Here is a 20,085-nt window from a genome sequence, read left to right as displayed (position 1 = left end):
CAATGCTTCACCACTCTTTCAGTAAAGGAATTTTTCTTAATATTCAATCTACACTTCCCTTGGCACAGCTTAAATCTGTTTCCTCTCATCCTATCCACCATGTGTTGTTTCAGTCCTGGGATCCCCACGCAGCTCAGGGGGTGTCTCTTGGCTCCCTCTCCTGCTCCAGACTTGATGTCATGCATCAGCCTCCAACGTGCCTCCTGCTCTGCTGTAGGCAGCTCTTGGTGCTGCCTGGAGCCCTTCTCCCTGCCCTGTTACGGGGCCTCCATCCTTGCTAACCACAAGCGTGATGCACCCTTCTCCCCACCCTGCTGGCTTGGTTGCTTTAGAAGTGCATTTGGCAGTGGCCGTTAGCACTGGTGGAACTTAAGGTTGCTCAGAACAGCACCCTAACCCCTCCACTCCTTGCGCTGTCCAGAATCTGCCTCCAAACCAGCTCCTCCTCACTGCCCTGCTCATTGGTGTCAACACGTAAGGCGTGCAGTGCACGTTGCGATAACCTCCACTACCGAATTCCCATTTCTAAGACCAGCAAAAGCAAATTATTGGATGCTACGACTTTTAAACAACACAGGGCACCCAGACACTTCTGAATCTAGAGGTACCTTGCTTTGTGAGCCAACCATGAAGGAAAACCCACTGTAATCAAAGACTGGCTGGCAGGGAGGAGAGCATGACCTGGCCGGTAGATTTGACCGCAGTTATTTGGCGTGACTGTCTGCGTCATTTGTCTGAGCACTTGTTTTGGGGCATGGATTAGCTGAGTTGCTTTGTCCTGACTTACCACATATCACTGAGAGGTAAAAACGGGTCCCAGAACAGGGGATCAGTTTGTGTCTAGTTCTTTCTCTTTTTATTTATGCATGTAGATATATATAAATATATGTACTTAACTGTTGAAAACAGTGTTACTCTGTCATAAATATCATGCAAATAAATGCAACATATCCCTGGTTAATTCAGCCCAGTCAACTGGAACTGACAGGTACCCCCAAGGGCTATTTGATTTCTGGATGGTTTTACATTCTGAGGAAAGGGATGGGGATTAGTTGGTTATTTTTTCTCTCCCTCTCTCTCCTATTTCTAATCGATCTGAATGTCCCGGAATACATATGCAAAAGCTTTCAACCAGGCACTTTGGGAAAGTACAGTAGAGCTCAGACTTCAGCCCTACAGCAGGAGACTGAATTGATGCGAACCAGCAGGTTCGTTAATGCGTTGCTACAGCTCAGTCAGCCTGCAATGCTGCTGTAGTTGAGGTGACGTTTCCAGCTTTTGCAAGGTTAAATTCAAGGTTGGTGGAAGCATCCTACGTTCATCAGGCAATAGAGGTATCCCTGTCTGGCTCCTTTCCCTCCAGCACATCTCTTCTGGGTGCCTGAAAGGATGAGGTTTGTAGCATAGTTTGAACAAGTTTCTTTATCTGTAGGCAGAAGCATTCATTAGCAAAAGGCTTGAAATGGAAACCACTGCTCTTAGCATATGTGGCAGTGTAACCGATCTGTCTGGTGGAGGAGGGATACGGCACATGGCTGCGTGTCTTCCTGGAGCAGGCACCTGGGCGGTGGGATGAGGGGTGCAGCAGACAGGCTGTGTGCAGCCAGCGGGCTTGGGCTGTGAGCTGACGGGTCAGCCTGACTGCCACAGGTTCAGTGCAGAAGTCAGCCAGCACTGCTGGCCTAGGGCTAGCATGTTCCTTGCCCTTGGCTTCCCATCAGTTTTTTTGTGTGGGCATGGTTTCCTTCACTGTCAACAGCTGAAGAAGCCATTATGGGGCTTTGGGAAGTTCCTGGTGGGTTGTCAGTTGTTCCCTGGCTTTGCTTTCACCATCCTGCTCCAGTCAGTGGTTCTGGGTCAAAATGCAGTTTGCACCAAGTTTGAGTCAGAGGGAATTCCATGTGGATGAGCAGGAGGTGAATGCTAAGGTCTGGACCAGTTATTCAGTGCAGACCTGGCCTGATTCGAATGATACCTCATGAGACCACACAGGAAGGGGTGTGAGAATGAAAGGGAGTGGAGGGCTGAAGGAGTTAATGGTGCATACGCGCTTGTGGTTGTGCAAGTTACCACAAATCCTTACACTTTCCATGTCTGTGTTTAGTGTGGCAGGATGGAGAGATGGCTGCATTTCCCAAGTTTTGCCATTACTGGTTTCTTGCAGTCAGGGCAGTCGTAATCAGTGGATCCAGTGTTTCACCAGAGCCCTGTGCCCATCTTCCCCGTAAGTGAAGTAGCCACTGATGGTGGTCGGTAACAAATGAGAAATGAAGGGCTTGCACTTGTGCTAAGCTCTGGAGAAACATTCTTGGATCTGCCTGTCTCCAGGACAGACTCAAGAGCTGATCACACTCCTCCAGCACCATCCCAACAGAGGATGGAGCCTCCCTGCTGGAAAGATGGGACCTGCTTCCAGTGCTTCAAGAGCAGTTTGATTTTTGTGCTGTGTTCAAGCTTCAGACTTCTAGATTTTTCACAACAGCAAGGGCCATTTGTGCTGGGAATTGTCATTGATGTACTTCTGAGATCAAGAGCTTATGTCGTTAAAAGCAGTTTGGAAACCATCAGCCAGCACAGACTCGTTGGTGCTCTTGAGCTGGAGGGAAGATGAACTGTGCAAAGTGCTCTGTGAGTGTTGGACTGCTAATTCTCCAAGAAACACCATTTCATCAGCTGAATCCTTGCTCTAATGTGCTTATTGCCAGGGGAGCTACTTATTCCTTTAAGCTTTTGGTGCAGCTGAAGAAAGAAAATACACATAAAGAAGAGAGTGCGAACATCTCCTTGCCTTCAGGCAGCTCTGTGTTCAAAAGTAGCTATAATTATTGTATCTTTTTTTTTTAGTATATCTGTAATAACATAGCATGGCTTGAGTGTTTGAGACGCTAATGGTGACTACTTGAGCATGAAGGTTAAGTGATGCAGGAGGGATAAGGAAGGATTTCTTTCTATTAGACTGTAATGACATTTTCAGTATGAGGTGGTCCAGCTCCCCAAGTCTCTCGCTGTTTGCTTCCTCTGACCTTGCTGGAGTTGGCTTTGCTTTACAGGTAGAAGCCTCTCCAGGCTCTGGGGGTGTGTGGTCACCTCCCCACCTGCCTGCAGGTTTCCTGTGGTGACTGGAATATGGGATGGGAACCACTGGCCCCCAATTCCCTGGAAATGAAAGGTATCCTGCCTTAGACATTCCGTACCACTATCCCAGCACACTTACCCCAAAATGTCCTTTGGGTCAGGTCTCAGGTTGCCTCGCCCCATGCTGGCAGGCAGCAGTGCCACCTCTTTGTTATTTTAGGCACTTTAAGCAGAAAGAGTGCCCCAAAGTGATAGTTGTGCCCCCAGAACACAGCTCAGAGGGAGCTCTTTGGCTTGGCAGTGGTGTGGCCAAGAGCTGGGCAGTGCTGCTGTGCTGAATCAGGCCCCGTGGCAAGCTGTCCTGCACTCCTTCTGTTGTTGTCTGCCCATCCCTCTGCTTGGAATGTCACCTTTCAGCAGTGAGAGATGCTCACAGCCCCAGCACGCACCTCCCACAAGAACCTTTTTGCACCTAGACGCCAAACCTGTGCCTGCTGCACTGTTGCTGTGCCAGTGTTAAACACCCTTGGAGGTGGCTTCCAGCATAGCTGTGACAGCAAAGTCCCCAGCAACGCCTTAAAAAGCCTTTGCTGGATGGTGGGTTGGTGTTGAAGCAGCTCGGATGGATCCAACTCCCCTGGCAGCAGTGGCTCTGCTGCTCCCAGCCCCTCAGTTAATGGCTCTGCGTTCCTTTGAGCTGGGCTCGCGTGGTTGCAGGATGCCTAGACATGAGCCGGTGGGGTTTCCTAGGCAAACAGGAGGAGGATTTGCCCTGCGAGCCTCCTTAAGTGCTGTTTCTGTTGTTGGGTAGCAGTAATGGCGTGCAAATAGCTGTTGGCACAGGTGAAACGTTCTCAGCTGCTATTGCAGCTGCGTGCTGAATCGCACTGATGCAGAGTAATTCTTGTCCAAAAGTGCTTTATCTAATGGTAAAATTGAATCTGTCAACAGGTAATTTCATAAGCCCAGAGTAAAGAAATCCCATGTGAGAATCAACTCAGAGCAAATGCCTTATGTGATGATGGCATTTTTTTCCTTCACTTACTGCTACAGGAGGTGGCAGATGGCTCGGTGTTGAAATTGAAATTAAAATTGTGACCCTGGTCTTCCAAATGCTTCTGTATTGTACATGCAGGAGTAGCCTGGGGCTGGTACAGCACAGGGGAGGAGGTGAGGGCTGCCTGGGAATGCCTGGCCCTGCTCAGCAAGGTTGGGAAGGGCAGTTACCTTGCCTGGATGTCCTCATTTTCCCCCCACAGAAGGGCTGCACTCCTGCACAGACTTGCTTGCTGCCTCTATTGTAGGACACCTGGGCATTTAGCAGCTCAGGGCAATCCCAGCTCTCCCTGGTATCAGTCTCTGAGGTGTGTTACAGCTTCTCATTCTCACTCAGCCTGGCAGCAGGACAGGGGAGAGCTGAAGAGGGAGGAAACAAAATCAAATGTACCCAAAATGCTCTCTCCTGGCACAAGACTTGCACGGAAGTGTTAATTGCACACATATAAACCTCCTTACCTGAGTGAAAAAGCCCAGGGAGAAGGGATTGGTCCAGGAAACAGCATGCTGGGGATCTGTTCCCAGTGGAACGCAGTGTCAGTGCTTTGTTGTGGCAGGAACAAAGCACAGTGGTGGGAGCCACCAGCCTGGTCACGGTGGGTGTGTGTAGCTCCCTCCTTGGCCAGCAATTTGGTTTGTGCTTCACTCTCTTCCCACAGCCTCCCTCCCACCCCACAGATGGGTCTGGAAGATGGGTGTGCGGCGTGGGAGAGGTGCCGTCTGTAGGGATGGCAGCGGGTGCGGGCAGCGCGGGGCAGCAAGCCTGGTGGTGCCAACCCCACCAAACACCATCTCTGCGGTGTGCCCATCGCTGGGGGCAGCCTCGGAGGCTGACAGCCCTCGGGAAACTGTGCAGAACAGTCTCCCATCTTATCCCTAAGCCCTTAACACCAAATGACTCAGCCTTTGCTTCATCCTGGCAATCAGCTTATCTCGCTCGCTTTGGCTCCTGAACGCTTTCTCTCCCCTCCTGTGCTCCCCAGTCTGGTCAAACTGAACCCCCTGCCTGCCAACACTTATTTTATTTCTCAGCTATTCCCTAAATCTGCAGTTTGTCAATAAGCCGAACGCTCCGAGAGCGCTTCTTTCCTCTGGCCCCTGCTGCTGCCACGCTTTTCCCGGCAGGCTGAGTGTCTGTTGTGGTTTCTGCACGGTTTATTCAAAGAGAGGTAAGTATTAGTTGATTAAGAAATGCAATTAAGCCCTTGACAACCCAGCTTTCTGGGATTGCCAGCAGCGACATCTTTTCACATAGTGCTTAGGCTTTTTCACACAGCTTGGGTTTGCAGGGAGGAAGATCTTTCAGCCCTTTATTGCTCAGGGCTGTATTCATTGCTTTCTGCTTCTTGAAGTTGAGGTTTGCCTGGTACGAGTGTACACAAAGCAGCTCAGGCAGCAGCACTCCGGGTTTATAGGGAGAGAGAGTATCTTTTACTCTATCTGATGATCCTGGGGTGGGGAGAGCAGCTTCTCAGCTTACCAACCCATCAGGATAGTGTTAAAGGGAACATAAATGTCTTGATATGGAGCTATTGGAGCTCTGGCACGTATATTGTTGTTCAGGGACTTGTAGAGAGGGAATGTTGCCATAACCACTCTGTTTTGACCCTGGTCTGTGATTGCACGTGCTTTGCTGCGTTTCTGCTACTTGTATTTTCCCCAGAGCTGGGGGATTATCAAAAGGTCTGGCCACGCTGTGGTGAAGAAGTTACAGTGGAAAGGGAACCTTGAATGTTGTTAGATAAATGGGTAGAAAAGAGGACTTTGGAAAAGTGATATTTTTGGTATTACTCAGTATTTTTCTGGTTTTAATAAAACTCAGTGAACTGTCCTATAAGTTAATCCTTTTATGTCCGGAGTGATGTAAAAAGAAAATTAAGTTGCCCTCAATTTTGACATGCAAACACTCTGCTAGGTGGATACAATGCCCAGCTCTTCTCTCCAGCCTGGAGCGTGAAGGTCTCTTCATCATTCCACTACGATGTGTCAATCCTAAAATTGTTCCTAACACTTTGTGCACTTTAAAGCAGGGGAGGGACTATCCCTGGGCCATCAGGTTTGTGTAGCCCTAGAGAAGGATGCCGATATGGGTAGTGATATGGGTAGTGATATGGGTAGTGATATTCGTAGTTAATGTCTTGCAGTTCTCGCTCCCCGACTTTCCGTGGTGCAGATGTTTCTGAGTGCAGAGAGCAGAGAGCTGTGCAGAGAACCTGCTTGTGGTGGCACTGCATTCATGGGATCGCCCCTGCTTCATCTCACAGAGCCATAAAACACATGCAGCTAATGAGACGTTAAGGGATTTGCCAGCCAGCTGTGATACCGGTACAGAATTAGGAATCGTAGAACCATTAAGGTTGGAAAAGACCTCTCAGTCCAACCATCAGCCCACCTCCACCCTGCCTATTAAACCATGTCCCCAAGTGCCACATCTAAATGCTTTCTGAACCCTTCCAGGGATGGAGACTCCACCACTGCCCTGGGCAGCCTCACCACTCAAGACAGTAAAGAAATTTTTCCTAATATCCAACCTAAACCTCTTCTAGTGCAACTTGAGGCCGTTCCCTTTCATCCTATCACTTGTTACTTGGGAGAAGAGACCAGACCCACCTCACCCTAACCTCCTTTCTAGGAGCTTCAGAGAGCGATGAGGTCTCCCTTCAGCCTCCTCTTCTGCAGACTAAACAGCCCCAGGTCCCTCAGCCGCTCCCAGAACTCCTGGGCTCCAGACCCTTCCCAAGCTCCATTCCCCTTCTTCAAACGCGCTCCAGCCCTCAATGTCTTTCTTGTAGTGAGGGGCCCAAAGCTGAACCTGGGGCTCAAGGTGTGGCCTCACCAGCACTGAGCACAGGAGCACAATCTCTGCTCCTTCTGGCCACGCTATTTTTGATCCAAGCCAGAATGTTGTTGGCCTTCTTGGCCACCTGGGCTGCTGCTGGCTTACGTTCAACCACCTGTTTTGACATCCACTTCTTAAAGTACAAAATTTTGCCGTATGTTGTCCTTAGATTTATGTCCCGCTGCTGATTTCTCTCCTGCTGCCGCACCACCAAGGCAGAAAATAGGGGTTCAATACAAGCCTCTCTAAGGCTGGACTAAATTCCCTGTGTGATGCTGTGTCCTCCAGAAAGGCAGGTTAATTAGTGACTTGAAGCTGGAAATGACTTTTCCATCCAGGTAAGCGTGCAAGCTTTTGATTTGAATGCAGTCAAGACTTTTAAGTATAAAAGCCACTCACAAACAGTCTGTTTCTATCAGTGGGAAACACATTTTGGCTTTTTTCATTTGTTTTTATTCCTGCTGTCTGCTTTTCTTCAGAATAGACTTAAAACTTGGGACAAAAGCAGAAAAACAATCCCAACCTGGAGTTATTCATTTAGAAAATGTCGTGCAGTGAGTGAACAAAGGCCGTTCTAAATGGAGAGTCCTTCAGGGAGCTGAACACAGGCTCGCTCGTTCACTCTGAACGAGTTCTCACGAGTGAACGACTTCACTCTGAACGAAGTTCTCACCTAAACTTTCATATGTCATCAGGCCCTCTGAGCAGGAGAGGCTGGAAGAAAGCAGATGGGAAGCTGGCTAACGGCTTTGGCATAGCTTGCAAAATTAGCCTTGTGACCAGCATATTTGATGGGGAAAACAGCTGTCCAGGTGCCATGTGGTCCTTCAGCCTGTCAAGAGAACGTTAAGTGTCTGTTGCAGTGTGTGCTGGCTGTTGTGGGCAGGATGGATGGAAAATCTTTCCTAGCATTATTAATTAGAGATAATAAGGCACACGGTTGTGCAGAAGAGTCTGGGTGCCTTCTGTGCCTTGGGCAGATGGGTGTCTGGCAGGGGAGAGAGTGCTGGAGTGGACGCTTGTAGTTGCTGCTGCACAGAAGGGCAGAAACATCAAGCTGGGCTGTTTCCTAGTCTGAATGGATGTAGGTGATTGCTGAGTGATCACCTGTTTGAATCATGGAATTACTTGGTTGGAAAAGACCTTTGAGACCATGAAGTCCAACCGTACCTGTCCACTACTAAACTGCATATTTGAACACCTCATCTGCCCATCTTTTAAATATTTCCAGAGATGGGGACTCCACCACCTCCTTGGGCACCCTTGAAAGGCCTGAGAACCCTTTCAGTGAAGAAATTTTTCCTGATGTCCAATCTGAACCTGCCCTGGCACAACTTGAGGCCAATCCCTCTCATCCTCTCAAGGGTAGCCACTTCTGTGTGCAGGGGACCCAAGCAGCCTTGCCCTTGGCCACAGAGCTGCACAGCAGCTCTGTCTGGACCCTGAGGGTGTTTGCCATAAACTGGAGTGAAACCCATAGCTTGCTTCTTCTGTTGATGTTTTTAGCTGCTCATACAGGAGGCTGGTTTTCTACTGAGCAGAGCTGCAGCAGCCCCATGCACGGCTGATCCCTTAGCTGGACTCCAACCCACAGAATGATCTCTTGGATCTTGCTGAAGCTGTGTCTCCTTTCCTGAAGCGCACACCCCTCCTGAAATGACATTGCTTGCTCTGCTTGAAGCATTAACCTCTCCGTGCCAGTGCTTTTCTTCTGGATTCGTCACCTGGGTCCTGGATGTCATTCCATCTTTCTTCTTCCAAGTTTTTCTTTTGGAGAGCCGGACTTCAATATTTTCTCAGCAACATTTGCCCTCTCACACCACTTGACTTTCTAAATTATTGACAAAACAAACCTAAATCATGGATGTTGCACGTTGTTCACACCTCGCTGGAAAACGCCCTCCTTGGTGGAATCACCCTGTGTGTCCCCTGTGCCTGTGGTTAGCTGTGCTGCTCTCTGGGATGCACAGGGCACAGCCCAGGTACCTCTAGAGCGTTCTTTGAGCCATTTGTCCAAGCATGGGGAGACAGAGAAGCCCAGGGAGCCACAGGAGCAGCTAAACCTGCTCTTTCCCTCCTCTGCATCGCTACAGGGGCCAGCAACAGCAAGGATGTTGCTTGCTTCGACTCTGTCTGGGGCTCTGGTTGTCTGGAGGCACCTAGGGAAGGGGCCCTGACCCAGGGTGTGTGCTGCTCACTAGGGTGGGAGAGCCAGTGGCAGCAGCAGGGATGTGGCTGTTGTCAGAAGCACGGAGCTGACACCATGTACATGACTGTTCCTCCTCCTCTGCAGGTGAATCTGGTCCTGAATGAAGGGAAATCCCTGGGCCTCATGATTCGAGGAGGGGCAGAATATTCCTTGGGCATTTATATCACTGGTGTGGATAAAGGCTCCGAAGCAGAGAGCACTGGCTTAAAGGTAAGAGTGACCCCAGAGGGGGCTGGTGGGGAGGGAGAGCTTCGCAGGCTGTGCCTGCGGGGCCACGTTGGCACGGAGCTGCTGCTGTTCCATCTGCTCTGCTCCTGACCAAGCAACAGTCTCAATGAAGAGGCGGGTGCTGCATTTCTGGAGATGGTTTTTCAGTGCAGGTTCTTTGGACGGTTTGGGTGCTAAGCCTAGAGGGAGGAAGGTGGTTGTGCAGAGAGAAGTGCAGCCTCACAGCCCCTGCAGTAGGTTGTACTTGCCTTCAGCCTTAGTGCAGAATCTAGCTGGATCCTTCCCTACGGAATAGCCTGGGCATGGCTTTGATGTAGGTATCTGAGAGCGCAGTGCAGACCTGGCCGGTGAAGAAAGTCGCTCTCACCTCCCTGAGCTCGCAGGGAAGAGTTTTCTATTAAAGCTCCTGGTCCTGTGCCCTCTTACTGCATCTTGCATCCAAACCCATTATGTTCAGAGGTAATGTTTTGCACAAGGTGTTCTTTGCGTGCCCACAGGGAATGTATTTAGCTGCGGGGATGAGAGGAGGCCAGGCTTGCTGCACGGGGAGCAGGTGCGTGCTTGTTTCCTCCTGCAGCACTGGCATTTGCAAGGAGCTTGTCTTAACAAGCAGAAACAGCAGGATCAGCCTCGGGGCTAGAGCAGAGCTGATCTATCAGCAGCCAACTTGGTGTGGCCTCCAGCTACATCAAGCTCTTCCATAGTCAAACAGGTTCCTAAAGGACACTCTGTGGGTTGGCTGGGCACTTCTGAGGCTGCGCTGGTCCAGAGCTGGCTACAGTTTTGCTGCAGACCTCTTATAAAGTGAGATCCTGCATCTCTTTCATCCCAACATGTACACACGCATACACATCACCTGAGCTCCTCCAGCCTTCCTGCTGTACCATGTCTTACAATAGGATAGGACATCCTGGGACCTCATCTGCTCCTGGAGGTGGCATTTGGGTTTATCATTTTATGTGCTCAAGGGCATTCACCAGTAAAAGAGAACTATTGTGCTTTGGATGCAGCATCTCTGTGCTGGACCAGGGTATCTCCCAGGGATATTGATGTGTTCTTGTTCCTTAGCACAAGGTGGTGGTGAGAGGCATCAGGGACAGTGCTCTGGGATGTGAGGGTTTCAAGATAGAGAAGATAAGAGGCACAGAACAGCTTGTTTCTTCCTGAAAGAGCTGGGAAAGTGGAGGGACTGGCTGGAGCTGCCCTGGGCATCAGAGGGTGGCTGATGATTCAGAGGACCAGCGGTCAGAAGCAAGCCTGTTTGCCCCCAGCACCCTTTGGCCCTCATCCAGAGTGTCAGACTCCATCTGAAACACCAGAAGCCTGAAAGATTAAAGGCAGGAAAAGAAAAAGAAGATCCATTGTTGTCCGGAGGTTCTTTCTGTTTCACGTTTGGTGCTTCATTATGGCTCCAAACCCTTCCTTTTGCTTTTTCTTGGTTCAGTCCCTGCCAGTGAGCTCAGCCCAGCTGATGTCACACTGCAACCTTGCACACTCAGGAAAAGTCACAGCAGAACACATGGCTTTGTCCCTCCACCTCTCGCTTCATGTCATGGATGTTGTATCAAGAAGTGGTGGCTGCCCCATCCCTGGAGGTGTTCAAGGCCAGGTTGGATGGGGCTTGGAGCAGCCTGGTACAGTGGGAGGTGTCCCTGCCCATGGCAGGGGGGTTGGACCTGGATGAGCTTTGAGGTCCCTTCCAACCCAAACCATTCTATGATTCTACCAGGAAGGCAAGAAAAGAATCACACGCACACTGTAGTCGAAGCACATGGAGTGGTGTCTGCTGCTTCTCTAAGTCCCTGCCAAGCAAGGTTCCCGCTCCGTGGCAATTGTTTGCACACCAAAGCCTCTGCTTATTGATCCTTTATATCTCTCGCCTTGCTGTTCTGTTTTCTAGTAACTGATTTGTGTGTGCCAGCAGTCTGATGTTTTTCTGAATGTTAGGCTTTATGTGATTTCAGATACGCACAGACACTTCCTGCTGAGATTCATGTATGCTGCAGGCTGTAAATTTAGAGCTGCTTGGAGCTTTGGAGATAAAGAAAGGTCTTTTATGTTCTGCTGTTAGACACGGTTGTGTGTAGACTGCATCCACGCTCTCTCTGTGCTGTTCTGGGTAGTGGTGGAAGGGATGTGATAGCATGAGGAGGGAAGAACTAATGGGTAAATGGGATTTTCAGGTAATTTGTTGCTCACTAAAATAGAAAATCTGTGGGTTTGCTCAGTGTGGGCTCAGCCCAGCCTGTCTGGAGTCAATAGGAAGGTTCGTGCTGACTTCTCAGGCAGCAGATACTTCTGTGGGTTTTGCTGCTTCCGCCGAGTTTGTTACCAGGGTTGTTTCTGAGTTGGTTCTGCCCGACTTCTCATTTTAGGGAAAGCCACTTGCATCCATGGCACCAAATCGGAGCTTTGGAATGTTTTAGCTATATATTACCTTTCCCTTATATTTTGATTAGGGGTGAACAGTGTGGTGTTGAGAGCAAATCAACCCCAAGAAAGTTTCTCTTAGGTCTGAGAGCTAAACTGTCTTTTGGCTGCTACAGAAACAGGGACCGTGGTGCGGAGAAGGGGATCTTGGAGGGGATCCAGCCCTGCTGCTGCCAGTTTGGGTTCTGCTGCTCTGCTCCCTCTGGCTTCATGACCACGAGGCAGCGCGCTCTGCAGGTGCCAGCAGAAACCAGGCTGGATTGCTGCAGTCGGTCAATAATTAAATATTCATGTGCTTGGCCTTGGCCTTCTTTATGTTTATTCATTCATGAAACTTTTGACAACACGTTCTTTGGGCACGTTTTAAAATATGCTGCCTCAGTGTAAGTTCTTGGACTGAAAAAGTACAGGTGAGCAGAGGACTGTGAAGGAGGAACGTCAGCAAGTCTTGTTTGCTTGCAGCTTCTGTCCTTCCTGACGTTTGCAGTGATGCTGTACAGGAGCTGAGCTCCTTCTGCTGGTATTCGTGGCTCTGCTCATCCCGATTTCTTCCTCATTCATTTTTTCTGATGGTGTGTTTTGTCAGGATTTTTTATTTTGAGCCAGGTTGTTTTTCTTCTCTCTCCATGACCTTTACATCAGAAATAGTGGAATTCAGGTAGCTTGCTGTGAACAAACAACTCAATATTGAGTTCCCAGCACAAGAGCTAGGGTAAAAAGAGGCTACCTCAATCCACATATATCCATATAGAAGAGAAAGAGAGAAGAAGAGAGGCTGTAAATAGGAAGAGGTGAATGATTTTACATCATCAGTGGCAGTCACGACGCTGCCTCTTGAGAGCTGGCTTGTATTTTGAGGTCTGCACGAAGACAAAGATAGAGACAAAGAAAAGATCAAAAAAGAGCCTCGTGGCTGCCTCGGAGCCTGGGGAATAAGCTCTACAGTGAGAAATTCAAGGAGAGGATGCGTGGCTGCAGTGCACAAGATGTAACATTTCCACTGGAGCCAGAGTGGAGTGGTTCTTCCAGCGATGGCACCTTCATGGGGACAGACAGGAAGGACATGGAGCTGTTGGAGCAGGTGCAGAAGAGGCCATGGAGATGATCCAAGGGCTGGAGCACCTCCCGTATGAGGACAGGCTGAGAGAATTTGAGGTGTTCAGGCTGAAGAAGAAAAAGCTCCAAGGAGACCTTAGAGCAGCTTCTAATACTGAAAGAAGCTCCAGGAAAGCTGGGGAGGGGCTCTTGATCAGGGAGTGCAGGGACAAGATGAGGAGGAACGCTTGTAGGATGAAACAGGGGAGTCTGCGAAGAGATCTTAGGAAGAAATGTTTTGCTGTGAGGGTGGGGAGGCCCTGGCCCAGGTTGCCCAGAGCAGTGGTGGCTGCCCCATCCCTGGAGGTGTTCAAGGCCAGGTTGGATGGGGCTTGGAGCCCCTGATCCAGTGGGAGGTGTCCCTGCCCATGGCAGGGGGTGGGACTGGATGGGTTTTGAGGTCCCTTCTGACCCAAACCATTCTGTGATTCTTTGATGATTCTGTGATTCAATTGCTCCTCTTCTGGGAGGCTACCAGCAACCTCCCGCTGCCATGCCTCTTGCCTACCCCAAGAGACAATCTTCTCGCCTCATGTGCCTTCATATCCAGTCTGTACCTGCTTTGTTCCTCATATTTGTTTTGCAAAGTGTTTGGGGATAAGAATAGCTTTTCAGACACCACTTGGCACCTGCTTTTCCCATGCCTTTATCCCAAATCTGTTTCTGATCCTTCTAACAGGACGTGTTGGCTTCCTTGGGACTGGATTATCTGCCTTGTCCCGTTTCTCTCCTGAGGAAGCTGAGTGCCTCTGTATTTTGATGTGAGTCTTAATTTGGCCATTTCCAAATCAACTCATACTTTTCCCTGCTCACATTTTTAACTTCCTAGGGTCTGCTTTGTATCCGTGCTAGAGAGAGACGCCTCCCACTTCAGTGGCATCCACGAGTGTAGTTTAACCTCTCTTTTAGCATATCAGTGACATTAAATAAGACCAGCGCTAGTGCCAAACCATTTGGCATCCTATTAGCCCTGTTATTCCCAGCTCAATTTGATGTCATTTAACATTAACTCGTGTTTAAAATCTCTTGCCGATTTTGCTGCCTGTGTGACTGAATTTCTCCCAGAGCTGATTTTGATTATTTTTAAGAGACTTTAGATGCTCAGAACCCTTGTCTTAAACCCATTAAGTTTCTCTTGACTGCATCTCCCTTTCCCAAGTTATTCACTCTATTTCCAGCCAAGGTGTGTTATTGCTGAGCTCTGCTTCTTGTCTGCAATCTGTCACCTTTCTCTTCGGCCCTTGCATTTCAGGGTAGATTTTTCCTTAGGAAATGAGAATAACGCCATTTTCAGAAGTGATCAGGCACTCAGCCTTCCCTGTTGTGTCCAACCATTGTTAGCTGAGCCCAACTGATAGTTCTTCCTGAAATATCCAGGGCAATAATTTTTCTGTATTTTATTGTGACTTTTTTTGTGTCTTAGTATTACTTTGAATCATTTGGATTGGAATGGATCTTAAAGCCCATCCAATTCCACCTCCTGCCATGGGCAGGGACACCTCCCACTGGATCAGGGGCTCCAAGCCCCATCCAACCTGGCCTTGAACCCCTCCAGGATGGGGCAGCCACCCCTGCTCTGGGCAGCCTCGGCCACGGCCTCCCCACCCGCACAGTAAAACATTTCTTCCTGAGATCTCATCTCATCTCAATCTCCCCTCTTTCAGCTGAAAACAATTCCCTCCTTGTCCCATCCCTGCGCTCCCTGATCAAGAGCCCCTCCCCAGCTTTCCTGGAGCTTCTTTCAGTATTAGAAGCTGCTCTAAGGTCTCCCTGGAGCTTTTACTTCTCCAGGCTGAACAACCCAACTCTCTAGACCTGTCCTCATAGGGGAGGTGCTCCAGCCCTTGGATCATCTACGTGGCCTTCTCTGGAGTCGCTCCAACAGCTCCATGTCCTTCGTGTGCTGAGGGCTCCAGAACTGGACACAGGGCTTCAGGTGGAGTCTCACAAGACCAAAGCAGAGGGGCAGAATCCCCTCCCTCTCCCTGCTGGTCCCACTGCTCTGGATGCCGCCCAGGATACTTCTTTTATTCTGTGCTGGTTTGAAGCTGTGCATGCAAGAAATAACTTCCCAGGGTCAACGTTTGGTTTAATAGATAGTTCTTTTGCCTCTCTGCAGTCTTTTGTTACCTTCTCAGTTGTCCTTGACTTTGGGGGAAAAAAGTACTAATTATCTATGTTAATTAGCAAAAAATCCTTTTCAGCTCTAATAAGAGTCTGTCATCAAGATAGGCTGATTCGCAGGCATTTAGGCTGTCCAATGATTCCTTTATCTGCCCTTCACCAGCAAATCTTTTTACAAGGTCTTTTTTTCTCCCTGCATGACATGCTTGAACTTTTCCAAGTGTTTTGTCGCTGGTTGTTCTCACCCAGTGTTAATATTCTGGTAGCACCAGCTAGAGATGCTCTTGTTCTGGGCACTGCACTGATGGAGCCCAAGGGACCAGAGAGACAGGAAGGACTTGGATTAAATGATGAGGCAGGGGTGGGGACAGACATGGAGAGGTGAAGCAGCTTGTCTAGGGCCCCTCGGGTCCTCCTGATGCAGGAAGCACTTTTGGTTCCTTTTGGTCCACTCTTGAAAGCAGAAATCAAAGAAAAGTTATTAAATCTGGATAACCCTCTTCTTGAACAAAAATGCATGAAAGTTTAATCCCTGATATAGAAAAGTAATAAAGATTCATAATTACAGTAAAACTGCCTAATCAAATGTGGATTTTCTTCATTTAGGTTTTGCAGTGAGCCCCGTGCTCCTATTTTAGCAGCAAAATCCACTCTAGTGGCTTACCCAGTGAGTTAGAAAGACCCGAGAGATGATGATCGTTACACCTGAATGTGTGTTTCTCTTGGCATGTGCATGGGTTTCCTTCCCTGTTGCATTGGTGGCCGGTAATTTTCTGATTGTTGGTTTAAACCTGACAGAGCCCAAAGGGAACCGGAGATATTTGTGGAGTCTGATGGTTGGGAATGTGGTTGTATGTGTCATTTGCTTTCCCTTGGGCTCCCTCCCTTCCCATTTCTTGGTCTCTGTTGATCAGCTGCGGTGGAGCTGGCTGCTGCTGGCTCTCTCTGCGGCTGGCTCGCAGCAGTGAGGTTGGCTCCAGGCTGTCTTTCTGTCAAACCAGGGAAGTCTCACATCCCTAGCACATGATTTTGGCAACCGATCCGTACTCCACAGTCTGCTGGGGTAGGTGTGAGTATCCTGCCCTGCCACAGCTCTGCTCTGTGCCTGCTCCCCACCAGCTACCCACTGCGAAGGGCCACCACCTGGTCATGACCTGCCACGTCCGACCCATGCCCAGTGTTGTTTCTTGCCTTTCAAAGGAAAAGTCAGGGAAGAAGGCCAGTCAAGAGCAGGAGGCTCTGTTTGCAGGACCTGCTGCTTTGAGCATCTACTGGAGCCAAAGACCTTTTGAGCATCGCACTAGAGCCAAAGCCAAAAATGGTGCAGCAGGACCTGTTGTGTTGCATCTGCCACCTGCTCCCTCTTCCCTTTGAGCTGCAGGCTTGCATCAAGCCAGCTTGAAGACATTGACTCCCTTCTTGGCTGGTCCTAGGGCTGTGGGTTTATCTCTTGCCTGCATCATCTCTTTTGCCCTGATAGCTGTGCAGCTGCCCCGTTCACAGTGGTTATGAAGACAGCAAGCAGCAGGCATTGGCTGAACCGTGCTAGGACAAAACTCTGTGGCTCTGACAGTGTTATTGGTAGGGACAGGGCTCTCCTGTGCTGCTGCAGCCACTGGTGTCCACCAGCCCCTCTGTTCCCAAAAGAATGAGGCAAATCTGCTCAAGAACACTGGACGGAGCTGAAGGCAGAACCAAGTTCTGCTGCATCTGAGCTGCTTCTGGACTCGATGATCTTAATGATCTTCTCCAACCTAAACAATTCTATGATTCTGTGGTGCTCTTGCTCCAAGTCCTTTTCTCCTGTCAGTGCAGCTCAGACTGTCCTTCCAGCCTCACTGAGCATCCTCTGTCCTTTCGTCAGGGGGAAGGATAAACGGGAGCACTTCTCTGGCTTCTCATTATTGCCAGTATTGTTTTGTATAGCTCCATCAAGCTCCCTACACATTATCTCTTCTCTAAATTTAACAAGCCTAATCTTTTCGATCTGCCCTTTCACAGGCACCTTCATCTGCCACTAATCATTTTTGTTTCCCTGCTCTAGAACTTTTCTCTCTGCATGTCCTTGCTGGGCAGGCAGGTGTGTAACCAGGGAAAGCACTCACAGCAAGGTCACAGATTCGTTTGGATGTTGCCATCACACTTATTTTAGAGCTTTTCTTGATATGTTTCTTACTACAGTCTTTATTGCAGGCTTACTTAATCATTCTCACAGCTGCACCCTGAACAAAAGTGCTCCATGAATTGTTGGTTATGGTCTTTTGCCTGTGTCCTCTCTGGTCATTCAGGAGGCATCGGTCACATCTTGGCCAGTGGCAACAGCCTGTCTGGTTCTTCAGAGCACCTTTACCAGCCCCTTCTGACCCCTCTAGTCTGACCTAACGCAAGCAGGTTAGAGTTTCTGGTACATCTTGACTCCTCCCTGGATTCACTCCCACACAGCTGCTGCAGGCGTCTTAGGGTTTTCTTCTCCACCTTCTGGATGTACAATGACACTCAGGCTCTCCCATTCCTTTGCACTTCTTTATTGCTTTTCAGGGAGATCCTGTACCATCTCTCCTTCTGCATCATTTTTTTTGCAAGGCCAGAGGAGCACAAAGGTCTGCACGAATAAGCCTCCGTGACCCTGTAGTGGGCAGGGAGGGAATCTGCCGTGCCTCCTTGGCACCTGGAAACTCTGCCTCTGCAACCCCTCAGACAACTTGAGCAATACCTGTTTGCACAAGTGCCGTGCAGTGCACCTGGGGGGTTTCTGCCTTCCTCTGGAAAGCAAGTGAAGTGCTGCTGGAGCTTTGTGCTTCTCTGAGGCTGTGCCACCTCTCTGCTGGCGTGGTGGCCACCCAGGCCAGCACTAGGGCTTCCCACCACTCCACAGCAGCTGCCTGTAGCCATGTGGAGAGTTGGATGAGAGAGCTGAACCAGCTGCTGCAAGAAACAGCCATGAGTTTCAGTCACATCCATTAATTACTCCAGATCCAGATCGCTACACTAGGGCAAACGACAGGAGAGGTGCTTGTGGGTGCTGAGCTGCATGAGGAGAGCCAGACCATCCCTTGGAAACAGCCTTGTGTTGATCAGCTAATGCTTTGTCAGTCTTCACCTGCAGGAAGGGAAGTCCCCAGTGCTCTGCAGCTTCTCCATGCCCTCTGTGTGGATCACAGGTCCAAGGCTCCTCCAAGCTCCCGTGTCCTGGCATGGTTTTGCAGTGGGGATGGAGTGCCAGGTGCCTGGCATTGCTCAGGGGAGCCCACCCAGGGCCACTGTAAAATGCACCTGGAATTTTCTTTAGGACTCATTTCAAAACAAACCAAAATGTAATAATAATTAAACTGCTGCAGTCTCCCTTTGAGGGCTGCTGGGAGGGGCATAATTCAAGGAAATGATGTTTTTCTTTGCTATTGAGCCAACTTTGCTCTACAGCAGTTTGTCCAGGAGGAGTCCTGGTGCCACAGGAATTTAAAAATCTGGCAGAAATGGGATGCTGAGAGCACAGTGCTGCAGAGAGCGGCCCCTGGGGCTTGACTGTGGCTTCTGCTTTGGTGGCAGCTCCCAGGCTAAAACCTCCTGAAATAATCAGTCATGCTGCTGTTGAGACTCTGGCTGATGCTCTTGGTCCCCCCGTTGGCTGGTTCCACTGCAGCTGGGCCAGCCTCTCACTGCTGGGTCACTCTCCCTGGATGTGGCTGCTGGCAGGGCCAGACCCTGCTCGCCCACAGCCCAGCAGGACTCTCAGGGCTAGGATTTGCATCGGTTTCCGACAACCTGAGGTGGGTCAGTGGTCTGGCTATAAGCACAGAGCCAGGGTCCTGCTGCCCCTGTCACCTCTGGCAGAGCCCTGCTAATTCGTGTTCACTACTGCTGCCTAGGGACTCCCCACCAGCTCACTCTCCTTCTCTCTACTTGATTTCTCGTAAAGATCACTTCTCAGGTGGTCTGAACACCACACCACAGACTTCAGGGTTGTGATCAGGGGTCTCTCTGGTCCAAGCAGCAGGATTTCTCTCTGTTCTCTTCCCCATACTTGTGCTGTCTCTGCCAAGGGTGTCCTCATGGGTGTGCCTGGAGAAGTCACAGTTGGGTTTTGTCAGCACCGTGACTGACACTGCAGCACAACCTCTGCCCTCAGTTCCCACCAGCTGTTGACTGGATGCACCAGTAGAAGGGAAACATTGTCCTAGGAAGACAAAATGAGAGCAGTGCATGCCTTGACAGGGGTCCTGTTAGCCTGGAAGCACCAATAGTTGTTGGATCATCCATTTGGATGCTACAGACTGGCAGAATTTGAGTGGGAGCATGGAAGTTGCTGTATGGGTCAGTCCTACTGGAAGAGCTCCCAGCCTCCTTCCATCTCGGCTGGCAATGCTGAGCCTGGAGAGCCACTGATGCAGGCTCTGGTCCATGCTCCTGTGAGCTTTGGCACACTTTAAGCATAAATCAGAGGCAATGTACAAATGCAGGGGCTGTACTGGAGTTTCCAGAGTTTTGGACCAGCTGCTGCCTCCTCAGACTGGCAACTGGCTTCTCTTCTTTGGTGGAGCAGTCAGCAGATGTCATGCTCTGTGCTGAACTGAGCTTTGCTGGTGGTACTCCTGATGTCTGCTTTTACCCCAGCAAAGCTGGAAGTAGCACCAGGGGGAAAACTTGGGTGACAGCAGAGTCACAACCCACCACATTGGCTTGGCTGTGGTTAATCATGGAGTCAGAATCTGGAGAATGAATCCTAGTCTTCGGAGGCTCCTTAACCTGGTGACAGAATGAGGTGAGCTGAGCTGGACGGATCATATTGACTCTCTGTGTTATTATCTTTGACTTAGAAATCCTTCCCCCTCCCTCTTTTCTCCTCTTCTCCTCCAAGGTGGAGGTGAGTTATTTAAAGGGATGTCTCATTCTGCTTGCACTGCGGCATCAAGAAAGTCAGGCTCTGTTTTGACAGAGCCAAAAAGAAGTCGATGGTTAAGCAAAGATATGGAAGAGCAGTTTCAGAGAGGTGGTTTATCAGAAACAGGGGGAATTTGATACAGGAATGAGG

General features: G+C 49.7%; 1 protein-coding gene across 3 annotated transcripts in view; it reads left to right on the top strand.

Moving 5' to 3' along the window:
* Positions 1-20,085, top strand: part of WHRN (whirlin) — a 231,093-nt gene that overhangs the window by 22,078 nt on the left and 188,930 nt on the right. For all 3 annotated transcript variants that reach the window (XR_011338833.1, XM_069873077.1, XM_069873078.1), the window contains exon 3: positions 9,264-9,389. Coding sequence is in view for 2 of the 3 variants with exons in the window: in XM_069873077.1 (XP_069729178.1) it covers positions 9,264-9,389 (126 nt within the window). In the remaining variant the exon portion in view is untranslated. The remainder of the gene's footprint in view (positions 1-9,263; positions 9,390-20,085) is intronic.

This window comes from Phaenicophaeus curvirostris, chromosome 20 (assembly GCF_032191515.1).
Source record: "Phaenicophaeus curvirostris isolate KB17595 chromosome 20, BPBGC_Pcur_1.0, whole genome shotgun sequence".
Classification (NCBI taxonomy): Eukaryota; Metazoa; Chordata; class Aves; order Cuculiformes; family Cuculidae; genus Phaenicophaeus; species Phaenicophaeus curvirostris.
This window is presented reverse-complemented; position numbering and strand designations above follow the sequence as displayed.